This window comes from Phalaenopsis equestris, unplaced genomic scaffold, assembly GCF_001263595.1.
Source record: "Phalaenopsis equestris unplaced genomic scaffold, ASM126359v1 Scaffold000969, whole genome shotgun sequence".
Classification (NCBI taxonomy): domain Eukaryota; kingdom Viridiplantae; phylum Streptophyta; class Magnoliopsida; order Asparagales; family Orchidaceae; genus Phalaenopsis; species Phalaenopsis equestris.
Window position 1 is genome coordinate 205,772 of NW_018165408.1, and position 18,891 is coordinate 224,662.

Here is an 18,891-nt window from a genome sequence, read left to right on the forward strand (position 1 = left end):
ATGAAATGAAGAAAAAACAGAAAAGCCATAACAAAACAACATCACAAACATACTTAATGAGGAGCTAAAGAAAAAAGAGGTATAAAATGCACAAAATTACCAATCAATAAGCATCCGGTGTTTTCGATTCTAGTGAGCAAGAAAATATCAACACCCCAAAAAGATTTACATTGATCCAACAGTTCATACAGGCTAAATGTAGGGACATGTATATAGGGGAAAGAATTGATTAAATAAAGCAAAGGAACCAGAGTCCTTCATGTAAGTTTTACGACGAAGGAACGATGAGACTCAGCTTGTAAGATGGCAACTCGAACTTTCGCTCTGTGCATCAACCACCTCCGGCTTTGAGCGTGTTGCTAAGCCTGCAACAGCAAAATATTAATTTGATCATCTGATCGACACAGGCTACAAAAAATCTATGCATACTTCTTCCCACACTAATGCATAAATTGTTACATGCACTCTCAATTCTTATGTATTCACATATCTAATATCTAAACTTCAATTTTGACATATATGCCACGTTATCTATGCACGAAAAGATGTATTTATAAATGCAAAAAGGAAAGTTTAGGTGTTAGATATGTAAATACATAGCAATGTATACAAATGCCCCAAGAAAATAATGTGAAAAGCGTATTTATATGGAGTGTTTAGCTGGAAAGTCTTACCAATCCAAACCCTCAAAGAGCCCTTCTCCTTTAATAGCTGAGGTTTTAAAGATGGACCATTGCCGATTCTTAATCTTGTGCAGCTCTAAAGCTTCTGTTATTGCGGCATCATCGAGTGCACCGGGGAGATCCTATGAACAAGGCAAATGATCCATCATGAAGCATCGGTCAAAAGAAATGTAAATAGAATTATGTTTTAAGAATATAGACTTCTTTTCACCTAATTTAAGGTAAGAAGTTATATTTGAGAATACAAGGAGTTTAAAACCAATCCTCTTAGCTAATTACATTCCATCAAATGATTGAAAACATAATAAACACACCTTAAAAGACGGATTAAATAAATTTTAATCAAAATGTTTAGAAGTTGCAATCTCATCAAAAATTACTTTCCTAAAAGATAATTTTGAGTTGAAACCGTCCTTATCGACTATGCAAGCTTGTCAATGATTAATCATCATGTGTTCTTGAGCTCGGCTGTTGTCAAGGTTCTATTTAAATGCTGGAATTTGACTGAAAGGAAATGAAAAAAAAAACTTGAAATTTTCATTCATATCAATGACTGATCATTCAAATTTGGCCAGTAAATTACTTCCATTTCATTTCACTAAACTTTTTTATAATCCAAGCAGAGCCTTTCAGAATTGAATAGATCATGGCAGAAAATTTTAGGTTTGAACAAAAACCAAAATAAGAGAAAATATGCATCATTTGACCAGTACATATCAAATGGATTTTCGGACATGGTCAACAAAAATGCATTTCATCTAAGCAAAACTGATTGAAACATGAACTTAAGAATAGATTACGCTAAAGGGTGCAACGTGTCCATCAAATCAGCCTCCAGATCAAAGATACGGATAGCTTTTCTAGGACTTGTATATATTTTCATCTTGTTTCATTGTAAAAGTTATTTCTTTAAATTAGTATCCTTTTATTAAATCGGGACTTGAAAATATTAAAATCCATAACAAGTGCAATATTTACATTTCAATCATGCAAAGGGATTTCTCTTGGTATCTTTTCATGAAAAGATATCAAGAGAAATCCAACTTGACTCCCTGATTTTATAAACATTTCTTTTCGTGCATACCCCAACAAAGAAATGTTTAAAAACTACACTCATAGTGATCTAGGGAAAGTTTACCTGGAAGATAGCAATGCCTGCTAAATCCTAGGAAACGGTGAAGTTGATATCAAGTTGTCAAATGGAACAGACTGAAAGCTCGGAGAAGTTAGACATGTTCCAAGTATGAAGAGAAATATGATCTCAATGAGTCAGCTCGCAAAGTGTATGTGACCACTTTTAGATGTGATTCGTGGGAAGGTGACTAGAGGGCAATGGTGATGGCTCGAGAAAACATTGAAAGCATTCTTTATTTGATAGATGAGATGGCATAATCCATTGAAGTTGCCATAACTAAGGTTGGTGCAGGTCTTTGGCAATCCGGGCTTAGCAACATGAGCGAGAAAGATTGTGTTCATGACAAGCAGAGTTAGTGCATACTAATGTATGGGGTTGTCCTACTCCAGTTCAGTCCATTGCGAGTTTCCACTATTTTGTTATTTTCATAGATGATCACACCAAAAATATATGAACTTACTTCTCAAAGAAAAAAATTTAATGTATTAGAAGGGTTTAAGAAGTGGAAGGTGGTGGTAGAAAATAACGTGGGCTTGAAGCTTAAGTGTCTTTGATCAGATAATGGGGGCGAGTATTATGATCAGAGGTTCAGAAATTATTGTGCTTAAGAAAATATCAGGCATAAGTTTATAGTTCTAAGGATACCAAATCAAAATGTCGCGGTTAAACACGAGAATAGAATCATCACAAAATGTGCCAGAAGTATGAGGTTACATGCAAGTTTGTCAAGGCAATTCTGGGTAGAAGTAGTGAACATTAGTGTATATCCGATCAATCGTGATTTATTATTTACTTTAACTGAATGCTTACCAAAAAAAATCTAGAGTGACAAAAAGATAAATCTATCGCACTCAAGGTATTTGGTTGTTTTGCATTTGTTCATATTGATGCAGGATTCTAAAGTAAACTTGATTCCAAATTTATCATGTACGCTTTCATTGGGTATTGTCTGAAAGAGTTTAGGTACAAATTATGGGACTATCAAAATCATAAATTCATATAGAGTTGGGATGTTAATTTCAATGAAATGGAGATTTACAAGAAATCAGGATTTCCTTTCCATTACTTCTGAAGAGTCAATATATTGAGTGGAAGATATTGGTGAGAAAAGGATGGAAAAAGATGAAGTGCTCAATCAGATGAAGCACATGAAGTTTCTTAGTCACATGCTATTAAAGTGAGGAGCTTCAGCAAAATCTCGAGATCAATGAGGTATTCTCCTTCTTTATAATATTTGTTACTAACAGATAGTGATGAACCAGAGTGTTATGCAAAATCCAACCAAGTTAACGATTCTAAGAAGCGAGAGCTTACCATGGATGATAAGATACAGTCATTAAAGTTAAACCAGTCATTGGATTTGGTGGCATTACCATATAGCAAAAGAGCACTAAAAAACAAGTGGGTCTACAGATTGAAAGAGGAATCAAATGGTAATATACATTATAAGTAAAGACTTATTGTGAAGGGGTTTCAACAAAATGAACAAGTGGACTACACTAAGATCTTTCCTCTTGTGAGAGAAGATGAAAAACTGTCAAAAAATGAAGTTTCAGGTATTTGAGGGAAACAGTTAACATTCCACTTTGCTTTGGAAGTGCAAAAATCTATCTACAAAGATTTGTAGACTCAAATCTAGCAAGAATTTAGATGATAGAAGAAATACAACGGGTATATCTTCATTTTGGGGAACACAACAACAAGTTGGGTTCTAGGCGGTAGAAAATTATTGCACTTTCAACTGCAAAAGTCGAATACATTGATATCATTGAAGCTAGCAAAGAGATGATTTGATTGCAGAGCTTTATGGCAGAACTGAACAAAGAGCCGTAGATTGGAAATTTTCATAATGACAGTATGAGTGTTATTCACCTAACTAAGAATGTAGATTTTCATGTCAGAATGAAGCATATTAAGCTGAAGTGTCATTTTATTCATTATCTCCTGGATGATGGGCAATTATTCTTGGAAAAAATACACAGGTCACAATCTTGCAAATATATTGATTAAGGTGGTGACTATTAAGAAAAAAAAAGCTATGCTTGGCTTTAGTTGGAGTCCAGGAAAGTTGAGACTGGAGGTGAGCCACACTACTATATAAAATTATGAAGATGGTATTGATGGAGGTGCATAACTAGAGAAGTGATTGAGTGCTATCAATCTCTACATGAGAGATTAATAGTATGTGGAGCCCAATACTTAAGGATACAACAACACAATAGCAAAGACGAGGTGTTCTTGTACCTATATTGGTGAGCCAGTGCTAGCTATAGTCACAAATCAACACCCCTATGGTAATGCGCCCATGCCAAAGGAGACACCCCTACGCTACAGAGGTGCAGCTACACCTGATAATGGCCTAGTGAGTTACGGCATGCTTTGCTCCAGACTCAAGAAGAAAGCTGTAAAACCCGTTTTTGGGGATTAGTGTGCGTGCGTCTTGGGTGATTTCTTCTCCAATTCAGATTAGTGTGCGTGCGTCTTGTACATTTTTTATTTATTTTCATAGGAAAATTTTTGGTGTGGTGCGGCTCCGTGCTTTTTCTCTATTCTCGGGTTTTTCCATGTTAAATCTTAGTGTGATTTTTTAGATTTTTTTTATCGTGCGCTTCTATTCGAATTTTATTCCTAATCTCTCGAATCAGTGTAAGTTTTCTAGAATGTGGTTTTAATTGATGATTGATCAGATCCTGGGTTTCTATCCGAACAAGTGATATCGGAGTGGGGCTTATTTTTAAGATCTTTGATTAGAGTGAGAATTATGACCGACGAAGCGAGATACAAAGTGGAGATGTCCAATGGATCGAACTTTAAGTTCTAAAAAATACAAGTGCAAGATTGGTTGTATCAAAAAGAAAAATTATATTTGACACTGGAAGGAATCACTAGAAGTTTGAATCAATGACTCTAGAAGAATTGGAAGTGCTGGAAAGAACAACTCTAGGATTGATCCGTCTTTCATCTTTCACTTTCCACATATGTTGTTTTCAACATAGTGAATGAGAAAATTACCATGGATTTCATATTGACACTGACAAAAATGTATAATAAACCTTTAGCGTTGTAAAAGTTTTTTGATAAAGAAATTATTCAAAATGAAGATGGTAGAAGGTAATTCGATGGCTGAACGCTCGAAAAATTTCAACACTGTGACTAACCAATTATGTTATGTGGGCATCAAATTCGATGATGAGATCATGACACTGTTAATTCTATCTTCATTGGTGGGAAGCTAACATGGATTGATCACGACAGTAACTATTCATATAATATGAAGTTAAACTTCGATGACAAGAAGAAATTCGCAAGAGGGCAGCAAGCGATGAATTTTTAAGTTCTGCATTAAAAATTGAGTAAAGGAGTCCAGATAAAAATATAGGCAAGGGACAGATTCAAGTCCAAAAGATGGTCTAGGTTAGGAAGAGAAAATGACAAAGGTGAATACTGAAACTACGGGAAAATGTCATTTAATAAAGACTGCAAAGTTCCAAGAAAAGCTGGTGGTGATAGCCAATAAAGGAATCTCTCTACAAATGTCTCCACAGACAAGATACAAAGTGACTCATACTTTTATCAGTAGTTAGTATTGAATATTGGATAGTAGTTTCAAATATCTCTTTTCATGCACACCCCCAACAAGAGGTGTTTAAAACACTCAAAGTGATCTAAGGAAAGTTTATTTGGGAGTTAACAAAACTTATAGTATCATAGAAAAGAGAAATGTTGATATAAATGGAATAATCTAGAAGCTCAGTGAAGTTAGAGATGTTTCATGTTTGAAAAGAAAACTATCTCAATGCGCCAACTGACAAATTGACTACTTGCACAGATGATTCATGAAAGATAATCGGGGGGTAATGGTGATGGGTCAGGGTAACGCTGAAGGTACTCTTGATCAATGATATGACAAAATCCATTAACATTACTGGAACCAAAATCGACGCAGGCCTCTAGCATTGCATGTGTGGCTATTAAGTGAGAAAGGTATGAAATTCCTACTTTCTAAGAATAAACTTTTGGGTTTGAAATCTGTAGATTTAGATTTCTATGAAAATTGTGTATATAGCAAGTAGAAGAAAGTTTATTACTCCAAACGTGGGCCAATGGTGAAGCCAAAGAAGCTAGAGTTAGTGTATATTGATGTAGGGGATCCTAATCCCGTTCAGTCCATTTGGGGGGTCTCACTATTTTTCCACTTTCATAGATAATCACATCATAAATATACAGGTTTACTTAAAGCATAAATCTGATGTATTTGAGTAATTTTAAGAAGTAGGAGGTTGTGATAGAAAATGAAACAAACTTGAAACTAAAGTATCCTAGATCAGATATTAAAGCGCGATCAAAGGTTCGGGAATTACTGTGAATCGAAAGGGGTCATGCATGAGTTCAATGTTCCAAGGACACCGCAACAGAATAATGAGGCTGAACGCTTGAATAGAGCCATCACAGAGTTTGTAGGGAGAATGTGGTTGCATGTGGGCTTGCAAAGACAATTATGGGCAGAAGCAGTGAACACTATTGTTTATTTGACCAATCGTGACCCATCAATACCTTTGAATAAACAATTATCAGAATAAGCCTGGAGTGACAAAAAAGTAAGTCAATCTCATGTGAAGATAATAGATTGTTATGTATATGCTCATGTTAATGCAGGGCCCAGAAGTAAACTTGACTTGAAATCTGTAAAATGCAAATTCATTACTTATGGCTCAGATAAATTTGAGTATAAATTCTAGAACTATTAGAAACAAAAATTCATCAGAAGCAGGGATGTTACATTCAATAAAATAAAAATGTACGAGGATGGGAGCATAACTCAGAATTGTCATATGTTACTACGGAAGAGTCCATATACATTGAGATAGAAGATACTAGTGATCATGAGGATAGAGAAAGGAGAAGTGCTCAAGCTGATAAAGCACAGGAAATTCCCCAATCACTTATTGCTTAAATTAGGTCCAGTAGACTAACACGATCATTACAATGGAATTCTCCTTTGTTATACCAATTGTTGCTAATAGATAATGAAGAACCAGAGTACTATGAAGAGACCACACAAGTTGAATATTTTAAGAAGTTTACTTTACCATGGATAACGACATGCAGTCACTTAACGTCAAATTGGTCATGAGATTTGACAGTATACCATATGGAAAAAAAACACTACACAATAAATGGATCTACGGGCTGAAAGAGGAGTCAAATAGTATCAGACGGTATAAAGTAAAGCTTGCTATGAAATGATTTCAGCAGAAAGAAGAACTGAAATACACTAGGATCTTTTCTCATATAGTAAAAATGATAGCTGTCAGAATTTTGTTGAGCTTAATATCAGAGGAAGATCTATACCGGAGCAGATTGATGTAAAGATAGCCTTCTTATATAGAGATATTGAAGAAAAACAATATATGGTGCAAACACGGAGTTATGAGGTTCTAGGGAAAGAATATTTTGTAAGCAAATTGAAAAAGAATATTTATGGCTTGAAGCAAACCCCGAGACACTGTTATAGGAGGTTTGACATGTTCAAGTCAAACAATGGGTACATGAAATGTCAAGTCGACCATTGTTGTTTCATCGAAAATTTTGGCAATTGCTATATGTTGTTTCTTTTGAATGTGAATGACATTCTGATTGCAGGGTACATATGGAGAAAACTAGAGACTTGAAAGAGCAATTTTCAAGAGAATTTGAGATGAAGGATTCAGATCAAACCAAAAAAAATCTCGGGCTAACAATAAACAGGGACAAAAGTGCAAGTACACTGAAATTGTCCCAAGCAGAGGATGGTGAGATGATCTTGAATAGGTTCAACATGAATGAAACAAAACTAGTTTGCAACAACTTAAGTAGTCATTTCAAGCTATCTAAGAATCTATCACCTAAGTCCAAAATAAAGCAACTCACAGATAAGAACTCTGTATGCATCAGTAGTTAGAAGTCTAACATATGCTATGATATGTACGAAACCAGATAGTGCACGTGCAGTTTGAGTGGTCAGCAAGTACAAGGGTAATCCAAGAAGCATCATTGAGATATAGTGAAGTGCATTCTTAGGTATTTTAGGTGAACAGTCAACAGGATACCTTGCTTTGAAAGTACAGAGATCATTCTATAAAAATTTGTAGATTCAAATTTGGCAGGAGGTTTAGACGGTAGAAGTACAACATGGTATATCTTCATTTTGGGGAACATAGTGATGAGTTAAGTTTCAAGGTTATATAAGATTGTTGCACTTTCAACTACTGAAGTTGAATACATTCCTATCAATAAGGCTAGTAAAAAGATGATTTGGCTGCAGAGCTTTATGGTAAATCAGGGCATAGAGCTGGGGATTGTAAATATTTATAATGATAATACGAGTATTATTCAATGTAGCTAAAAATATCATTTTCCATGCCAAGATGAAGCATATTTTGTTAAGGTATCGTTTTATTTGTTCTCTCTTAAAAAGTGAGCAGTTATTCTTGGAGAAAATACAGCTCAGAATCATGTTGATATGTTGAGTAGGATGGTGAATATCGATAAACAGAATCCATATTTGGCTTCAATTAGAGTATATGTTTGGCTTCCGTTAGAGTCTAATGTTGACACTGGAGAAATTATTGTGACGCGAGTTTGTCAATCGCACAAGTGTTAATCAAGAAGGACGAAAATCAGGCAGCTGAATTAGTAGTTTTCTATAATTAAGAGCTTTTTTCTTTTAATTATTTTCAATATCTTTATTCTGATTTATTTCCCTTTTAGCTGAATATTTAGATTTTGAATATGTATTATTAAGTTACCTAAAATAGATTATACATAATATTTTGTACCTAAAATGGATTGTAAGATTATTATTTAATGGAATGAAAGCAAAAGGGAAAATGCATCGAGCCTATTCAGGATTCAACCTATTTTTCTCGAAACTTTAACATGGTATCAGGTCAAATTTTTGCCCTAACCACCAATAATTGTTGGAGTACCGTCAATACTCCCTTATCGCCGGCCTTCTTGCAGGACGGGAAGAGGAACTATTTTTTTACCTTGATTCTCGCTCATCTGCTCATGGTCTCATTATTTCTTCAAATCTCCTTCGCTAGCCATCGCTGCTTCTGCGGCATCTTCGAATGCTTCTTCCACTTCGGTTTCGTCCGCTTCAACTTCTTCTTTGTCGCACTCAAGGATTGAAGGCTTCGACACTCCTTAAACCGACGGCTTCGACTTCGGCTTCGGCAAACTCTAGATCTTCGGCTTGGACATGCAAGCCTTCGGCAACCTCGACTTCAGCACTCATGGCTTCGGCATCTCGGCTTCAACACTTTTGGCGTGAAGATCAGGGAACAAATCATCCTCGTCGTCGCAGGAAGAATCAATAGCATTTGGATCGTTTAACAGGACGCGGATCCTACTTGTGGGCTATGTTCAGTAGCATTTGGATCAGGACGCGACGCGGATCCTACTTGTAGGCTACGATCGATAGCATCTGGATCGTGTAACTGGATTTTATTTGTGGGCTATGATGGGTAAAATTTGGACCAGGGCGCGGATCCTACTTGTAGGCTATGATTGATAGCATCTGAACTGGATCCTATTTGTGGGCTTGTGGGCTATGATCGGTAGCATTAGGATCGTGTAACTGGAAGTGGATCCTTCTTGTGGCTATGATTCGAATTTCTGGGTGACAATGATAAAGGATTTCTTGTTTTTCTTTGTTCAAATCATGTTATGGTTCAAGAGTTGTCTCTGAGACTTTGGCATTCTTGGCTTCGGCACTCACTGCTTGAGAATTTTTTGTCCCGACAGTGTTATCAGTTTCTTATTGGCAAATTGATGCTTCATGGTCAGTCAGCATCAATTTGAGGGAGGATGTCAATCAGGAAGGACGAAAATCAGGCAGTTAAATTAGGAGTTTTCTATAATTAGGAACTTCTTTATTTAAATTATTTTCAATATCTTTATTTTGATTTATTTCCCTTTTAACTGAATATTTAGATTAGGAATATGTATTATGAATATTTAGATTAAATATGTATTATTAAGTTACCTAAAATAGATTATACATAATATTTTGTACCTAAAATAGATTGTAAGATTATTATTTAATGGAATGAAAGAAAAGGGAAAAGGCATCGAGCCTATTCAGAATTCAGCCTATTTTTCTCAAAACTTTGACAACAAGCATACATGTCGATCAGGTAATATATGAAAATGAGTCTGCGTATTGATCTCATGAGGTTAGTGTCAAAATATTCCTAACAAAAAAAGTTTAAGTTTATTAAACCGCTAAGCCTAGTTTGAAAGGGCAGTTGCAGGAATAAAAAGTCTAAAATCTTAAAACAAAAATAAAAAATCAAACAAAGTTTTAATGAGATTTTTCAGATATGAAAAGTTTATACTCCTATGACACCGGTCAAGTGGTTTCTTGAAGTTTTCCCACGGAACCCACACTACTTTTAACAACCAAGGGCAAAAGTTTCTCCTTAACCTGTCTAAGTCATAGAAGAATCGAAAACCCTATACAGCTAAGTTTTACTTAATCATAGAGTTTCCTAGGATTCTTCAGATCCCCTTCCTTAATTGTAAAATCCTAATGATAATATGTCTATATCACTAGATTTTTATGGTTAGCTTTTTTGTTCTTCTAGATGACAATCCTAGATCACAAGTGATTTTAACATTCTATATTGTCTGAAAAAAAGAAAGTTAAGACAGGAAAGTTAACACATCAACATATGAAATTCATGCGCTGAGAAAGTGTCGAGATAACAAAAATTCTAAGAATGAAACAAGAAAATGAATTTAACACAATGCATGACAAAAGAAAAAGCAAAAAGTTTTATTGTGGACATAATAATAAAGATTGCAGGGCAAAAGGTCTAGAATACTCACCCAGAGCCAATCGGTCCTTAACAATACACCACGCTACTCAGCTCAGCACAAGTTCTCACAAATCTCCTCGCATAAATTGCACTCATCTACCCTCCCAAACTCTCAAGAACTCCAACATAAACCTAGGAAAAAGGTAGCCTAGAAGTTCGCTCCTCCAAGGGAGAAGAAGAGAACTCTTGGGTTTTCTTTCCAACCCTCAAAACAATTGTGGAGAGCCTCCAAAGGCAGCCAAAATATGTTTAGGTCGTGCCCTAACTTCCCTCTTATAACTTTGGCCAAAATCAACATGAAAAATCTTTCCAAATTATGTTCTAATTGTCTGGTGGCACAAGTGCATCCAAAAGCGTCGTGAGTGCGGCAGTCCAGGCACGGGAGCGCCAATGAGTCGGCATGGGTGTGCCAATGGGGTGGCACAAGTACGCTCGTTCCTGTAGAGTGTCGCGTGTGCACTCGAGAAGCAGCGCATGTATTCCATGCTCACTATCTTGCGACTTGGTCGTATGCAGGTCCGAAATGAGTGAGCCACTTGGTAAGTGTAGGCGCACGGCATATAAGGCGCGAGTGTGCTGCCTGACTACAACTTTTCATCCATCACCCCTTTTGGTTCCCAATTTGCCCCCTTTACTTTCTCTAAGTGGCGTAACCCCTATAACATGCACAACACAATAAAAATAACTTTCTCAAATGTAATATCATGATAAGTAAGAAAAGTTACATGATATTTAATGCACTTAAATCACATAAATTTACCTCATATTAACCCCCCCCCCCCCCCCCCCCCCCCCCCAAAACTTACTTATTACTTGCCCTCAAGTGATCACATATATCAACGAGGACTAAAATAGTAATTGGAGTTCTCATGTGGTTTTCTTATTTTTTAACTAGATTATATAAGTGTAAAAAATGATATGAAAATTTTACTTCATGATAGGATTTTCATTAATTTCTAATAATCTAGTCCTTTCTTTAATTCCCTTCTTCATAAATCTAAACAAATCTCAAAACATTTAATTTAGTGTATTAAATATTTTTGTTTCTCAAAGATATTTTAAAATCGATTAAGAATTAACTAACCAACCCAACATCACTTAACATCTTTTTTTAATATAATTTCTTAAGAGTTTCAATAAGAAAGTTTTGTGAAGTCTTATTACTTAAGAGATAACTAAGACAACAATTTTTTTTTATTTTATGCCCACCTCAAGTTCTGTCTCAGGGCGGTTGGCCATTTGTTTTGATTTTCTTTTAAATCGGGTCTTTCACAATTTTTTTATGTTTTATTTTTTTCTATTCCACTGAGAATTACTATATCTAGTAAAGCACTTTTCTTTTAAGAACTTTAAATATTTAATCTCCCTTAAGTGATAAATCTCAATTTTTTATTAATGTGAACTCTAAAATATTACAGTTCATTCAAAAGTTAAAACTCAATCAAATCGGTTATGTTGAAATTTAAAAGGCATAAAGTATCTTTGATTAACTATTAATATTTTAGTTACACTTTTAATTATTTTGAGACTTTTTTTTAGACTTTTTAGGATTCAGGGGGAAGTTGTTAAAGTGTAAGACTCAATTATCAAAACATTAATTTCAATCTCGTATTTTAATTAGCATTCACATGTCAATTGAAGCCATTACAGATTTTATTTCAGTTATCATGATTCCTAACATAAGTCCCCACTTTAAAGCATAATCAACAGTTCAATTACAAGATTTACTTCAAAGCAAGTATACAAGTATCAGTTTTTTCCCCAAACTAAATTTCTATGATATGCATTGCACAGAAAAAATTATAAGAAAAGACGAGCATAGCATGTAATAATAGTGAATTAATGCTAAATAATTCAACATAAGAAGACATTATAGCATGGAGATCGATATATGTAAAGAAATAACCCGGGTAAGAATATCACCAAAACTCATGAGACGCTTGCATAAGCATTGAAACCAAAACACTCAAAAAAAAAATTAATAAAATTCAAAGCAAATTTCAACACAAATGCAAGAAGAAAACATGCTTTAAACATAAGATAATGTTTGGGTTGTCTCCTAATATAGTGATTGGTTTAATGTCCTTAGCTTGACCTATGGTCAAATCAAGCCTACAAGGCTTTAAGGATCAAAATTCCATTTTAGCAAGCTCCAATCACTCACCCAATCTTTTGGTTACCCTGGAATTTTAAGTAAATCCTCAAGTTCAAAATTCATGTAATTTTTTTTTTCTCATTGTTTGATATTGGTCTTCTAGAGTGTATGTAAAGGGGTTATTCATATTATCCTTCATAAGGGTATTCATAGATCCAACATCCTCCACATAACCTCTTCTTTTTGTAGATCAGTACTTTCTTTACAAATTGAAATAAATTGGTCCCTAGAAGGTAAATCAGGGTTTCCTAAATCTGGGGTTGGATTCTCCCTAGGTTCTTCAAGCTCAAGATCTAACACTACTGGGTTACTCTCCTGCCAAATGCCATCTTCAAACTCTTCCCTGAGGGCCCTTGTATGGGTGATCTTATAAGCTCAACTATCTCCCTAACAACTCTAAGGGTAACCTCAAAAAGAAGAGCATATACTTCCCAAGTCATTGTCCAACAGAAATCATCCAACACAGATTGCTCTTAGGGATTCAACTCTTCATATTCAAAATCATGGTTATCTATTACTCCTGACATCCTTTGGGATTCATTACTTTTTAAGTTAGCTAACTACCCAATTTGATATTCTATTGTTCTCAATATTGTAGTTTGGCTTTGTAATTGATTTCTCAACTTTGCTACCAATTCTTTAGAATGCTCGTTTCCTTCAAGGTAGTCACTATCTCGGTTGTTTCAATATTCTTTAGGATTAACTTGGGGGCTCCACCACTATTGGCTTTCTACACTAAGATTATTATTATTCCAAATTAAGTTTGGGTAGGTCATCCAACTGGGATTATAGGTATTGAAATAGGAGTAATCAAACCTAGTTCCTATGTCAGGATGTTCAAGACTCATTTGTTTGCTAACCATTAATGGGTTGGCATGCTCCTGAAAAGCTCTAATTTGTTTTCCTGAGAATTTATCATTCCGAAGTGTTGAAACATTTTCTTTATTTTGATTTTGATTTTTTTTAATCACAACCACAAAAGATAAAAATATGGTCAAAAACAAAAAGAAAAATTTTAAAAAAATTAAAACTAAGACCTAAATATTTCAACTAAAATTCTTCTAAGGTTAGAAAATTTTGACGACTTCCTCCGGCAAATGCGTCAAAAACTTGATGTCTAAAATTATTGTGATGCAAATTGGTCAATCATACAAATATATGTGTAGCTCAAGTAACATACGGAAACGAGACCGCATATCGACCCCATGAATAAAATGTCAAAATATTCATAGCAAGCGAAGTTCTAGTTTACTAAACCGTTAAAATTAGTTTGAAAGGGCAATTTCATATAGAAAAAGTATAAAGCTCTGAAACAAAAAAAGGACATCAGATTACACTTTTGTCAGGTTATTCAAATGTGAAAAATTCATACTCCTATGACACTAGTTAAGTGGTTTCTCAAAATTTTCTTATGGAACCTACGCTATTGTTGACAACCAGGGACAAAAATTTCTCCTTAGCCTATGCCTAGGTCATAAGAAAAATTAAAACCACTATACAATTAAGTTTGGCTTAATCATAGAGTGCTTCTCAAGATACTTCAGATCCCTTTCTTCAGTTCCGAAACACTAATGATAATATGCTTATATCAATAGGTTTTTGTCGTTAACTCATTCGTTCTTTCAGGCAACGAGCAGAAGTCCTAGATCACAAGTGATTTTAATATTTAATCATATATGAACCTAAGTAAATTAATACCGGAAAGTTAACACATTAACAAACTAAATTCATGCACTGAGAAAGCTTCGAGGCAACAAAAATCCACAAAATAAAACAAACGAGAAAACCACATGCCTTACATCACATAAGCATAAAACAAAGATAATCACAACATATAGGAAAAGAAAAGTTGAAAACCTTTATTGCAATCATAATAATAAAGATTGTAGTGCAAAAGGTCCAAAATACTCACTCAGAGCCAATCAGTCCTTAGCAATACACCACGTTCCTCTCTATTCAATACAAGCTCTCACAAATCTCCTCTCATATAATGGCAATCACCTCCCCTCTCAAACTCTCAAGAACTTCAACATAAACATAGGAAAAAGGTACCCTAGAAGTTCCCTCCTCCAAGGAAGAAGAGAATTCTAGGGTTTTCTTTCTAACCCTCAAAGTTGTTGTGGAGAGCCTCCAAAAGCAGCCAAAAGATGTTTAGGTCATAGCTTTGGCCAAAATTGGCATGAAAAACCTTGTCAAATTGAGTTCTGGTTGTCTGGTGGTGCGGGTGCGACGTTGGGTCGGCGCGTGCGCACCAGCCCCAACGCTGGAAAGATTTTATACTCATGTTATCACTCACAAATGGCACTTTGAACCATGAAATAACAAGGCATACTGCAAGGAAAACATCAACAACTCAAACGTTGCCATACAAAACTTTCAGAAGAAGATGATGAATCTTAAAATTATGAAGAATATTTCCTAGAATAAAAATTCAGGTTGTTTCCTAACACCTATACCAAAACGTTGGCTTTATTAACAGAACATTTATTCGGTGGACGGTTAAATTATTCTAAGAAAATAATCAGGTATAAGAAAATATTTCTGCATGCATATAGGCATATTAACTGGTACGTGATATTATGCATTTTAAGTCCTAAAAATTAAAAAAAAATCAATAAAATAACAGGATGAATTCAGTACCAAAAAATGCAAACAAAACCTAAGCAGTAAAATATCGATGGAATTTTAATACTACGAAAATAAAAAACTACTAAAAGATTTGGCACTAAAAGAAAGGAATGTATTACTTTCAATAAAATAAAAAATATTCAATGGATAAAAGCAGGATAACAACTCTCACCTGCTTGTTTGCATATACTAGTACAACTGCACCTTTCAATTCATCCTCCTGTCATAGAAGAAGTACCTTGTGATTGTCCCCATTGAAAAAAAAAACAAAAATGCATAGTGCATCACTAGAATGTCTTGAATAGCATTGGTAGAGCCACAAGATAGCTAGGGAAGTCACTCCTCGCCCATAAACTTTTACTAAACTCATTAATATAATATAATGCACTTAACTTTTTGCCTCTTAAACTTAAATATTTAATAAAAATTTAATATAAGAATATTTTTTATTTAATAATAGTACTTATAATAGTTTTTAAAAAAATTAAGAAGCTAAAAATTTTAAACTTCAATAATCATCACCCCTTAATTTTCAATTTCGCCACCCGTCATTAAGTTCAAGCTTCGCCACTTTAGAACTCATCCTCATCCATGACAACAAGAAGGGCAATACCGGTCCTCATATGGATCTAATTCATTAAAATTTAATGCCTTGGATTTTTGTTGGTGAAGTATACCTTCAAACTAATGTAATTTCAATTGTTTCATTTTTTTTAAGCAGAGTCAAGTAAACCATAAGTGTCTATGTTTCACCATAATGATCACTTGCTTAAGAAAATAGAAATATATTACTTAATTTCATGAGGGTGGCTCAAGGTCCATAAATACATAAGATTAATGAATGCAAATGTAAGGTAAACACAAGGCCAGCTGTAGGTATACAGATGACAAACAAGATCAATTAAATCAAATCTATTGGATCAGGAGAGACTCACCATAGTTGTGTCAGCGAAGATAAGCTCCTAAGACATCAAGGTTAGGAACCAGGAAATATACTATATGAGCCAAAGCCCTTTGGTAATTTCATCATCATCATCACTATTTTTCTTGCTATTAGGATTAGTTTTATGAATCCTCACACAACATTGATTCTTATCGAGTATTGCATGAGATGTCAACTTTATTTAGCATAAATTTTTATGAACAATTTCTAGCTATTGCAGCTTTGGTCTTAACCCTTTTTCTTCCTACGCTAATTACATTTTATTCCATTAATGTTAGTGCTCGAGACCGCGTCGCGAATCGGCGCTTCCCGCTTCGCTCCCGATCGCGAAACTCCCGCTCCTCTGTCGCACATCTCCCGCGACCCTGCGGTTACGCGAACCGCTTCCGCCTTCCTCTGTTATTAAGCGAAGCATCCCTTCGCTCCCTCCTGTTCGTGATAGAAGGTATCGCACGGCGCTCCTTCAATTAGAGAAGTCACGATTTTGGTGTTCTTCTTCGGGCTTCCTGGGGATTGAGGATAAGTGCAAGGTGTAGTTCCTTGCGGTGAAGGAAGAAGAAAGAAGAAGAAAGAAGAAAAAGAAGATTGTTCTCCCTTGGCTTCTTCTTGGTGGCTTGAGGCAAAAGAGAAATGTGGTTTAATTCTCTTGTAAGTTTGTCTTCCTCGGTGTATCTCGGTGTAGAGTTTCTTCGGTGTACCTCGGTGTAGAGAGAGAGGAACAGAGAGAGAAGAAGAGAGAGCAACGAAATGAGAGTGAGAGATTTGAGAGATTCCTCTTGTTGTAAGTCGAGGTGATCGACTGGTGTAAATTCATCAAGTAGTAAAATCCTCTGCAACTCCATAAATATAGGCTATTTGCCGAACCACGTAAACATGTGTGTTCTTTTCTGATGTGTTTTTCTTCACCCTGATTTCTCAACAACTGGTATCAGAGTCAGATTCGGATCTAAGGAAGAATAATGGTTGCAAAAGAAGTGAAGGTTTCAGGGATCAAAAAATTTAATAGCACGGATTTTGATTTTGGAGAATGCAGATAGAGGACTACCTCTATGAGAAGAAACTCTATCTTCCGTTATTGGGGAAAAGACCTGAAAGAATGAATGAGGCTGGAATTTGTTGGATCGACAAGTTCTGGGAGTTATTCGATTGACCCTGTCGAGGTCCGTTGCACACAACGTCGTCAAGGAGATGACGGCTGCAGATCTCATGGCAGTCTTATTAGGTATGTATGAAAAGTCATTGGCGAATAACAATGTGTACTTGATGATACTTGATGAAGAAGTTATGATAGCGGAAGGTGTTTTTGTTGCTCAACACCTGAATGATTTCAATATTATAACAAATCAATTGTCGTATGTTGAAATTGATTTTGATGATGAGATACGTGCGCTAATATTGTTGACATCGTTACCAAATAGTTGGGAATCCTTGAGGATGACAGTTAGCAGTTATGCAGGTAAATTTAAACTGACATGCGATGATATTCGTGATTTGATTTTGGCTGAGGTGCGCAGAAATGATTCTGGCGAGATCTCAAGTACGAGTTCGGCACTGAATGTTGATTTCAGAGGGAGATGTCATGACAAAAACTCAAATAAAGGGAGATCAAAATAAAAGTCTGGTCAGCAGGCAACCTACTGGAATTGTGCAAGGCTGGCCACCTAAAAAGGAACTGCAGTAATCCTAAGAAGAAGGAGAATGATGGAACTAATGTTGTAACTAAAGAGATACAGGAGGGACTATTGCTGGTAGTGTTGTTAATAGTTCATAGTTCTGTTGATGATGAAAGTGGAGAGAAGAGTGAGTCTGAGGCACCCATTCCTATTGTTCCACAGACATATGGTGGAGAACCACAAAGCTATGAGAAAATCTTGCAAGGTGAAAGTTCTAGCAAGTGGGAACTGGCAGAACTTCAACCAAGGAAGAATGCATTACACAACAAGTGGGTGTACCAGGTGAAGACTGAGCACGATGGCAGTAAGAGGTACAAGGCTAGACTTGTTGCTAGACTTGTTGGCTAGACTTGTTGGAAAAGGCTTTCAGCAGAGGCAGGATATTGCCCATGTAATGGGAGGTGTAAGCAGAGACAAAAGTAATTCAAAAAATAGCTTGGAGGTGCAAGACTATTTGGACCCTGCTGATATATTGACTTAGGGTATTACTCTTGAGAAACTGAAGTTGTGCACAGTTTCAGTTGGTCTTCTGGAGTGAAGACAGGGCTTTGAGTAGCAGAAGTGGAGGATTCAAGTTGGAGTACTCAAAGTGGAGGATTCAAGGTAGAGGATTCATGGTGAAGGATTCATGTGAAGAAAATGGCAACACCGTCAGTTGAGGTTATCAGTTTGAGGAAGAAGATGTTGTAGCAGGTGTATCGGTCTCCAATTGGGAGATTGTTAGCGCTGGAAACCGCGTCGCGAACTGGCGCTTCCCGGTCCCGCTCCGCTCCCGATCGCGAGACTCCCACTCCTCTGTCGCGAATCGTC

At 35.7% G+C, this 18,891-nt stretch overlaps 1 protein-coding gene across 1 annotated transcript in view; it reads right to left on the bottom strand.

The window, feature by feature from the left end:
* Positions 1-215: 215 nt before the first annotated feature.
* LOC110032544 (ADP-ribosylation factor 3) overlaps positions 216-18,891 on the bottom strand; it is a 45,411-nt gene continuing 26,735 nt past the window's right edge. Inside the window, exons 6-8 of the mRNA XM_020736205.1 lie at positions 15,638-15,685; positions 675-805; positions 216-365 (exon numbers count right to left, since the gene is read on the bottom strand). Of these exons, the coding sequence (XP_020591864.1) occupies positions 332-365; positions 675-805; positions 15,638-15,685 (213 nt within the window). The 3' untranslated portion in view covers positions 216-331. The remainder of the gene's footprint in view (positions 366-674; positions 806-15,637; positions 15,686-18,891) is intronic.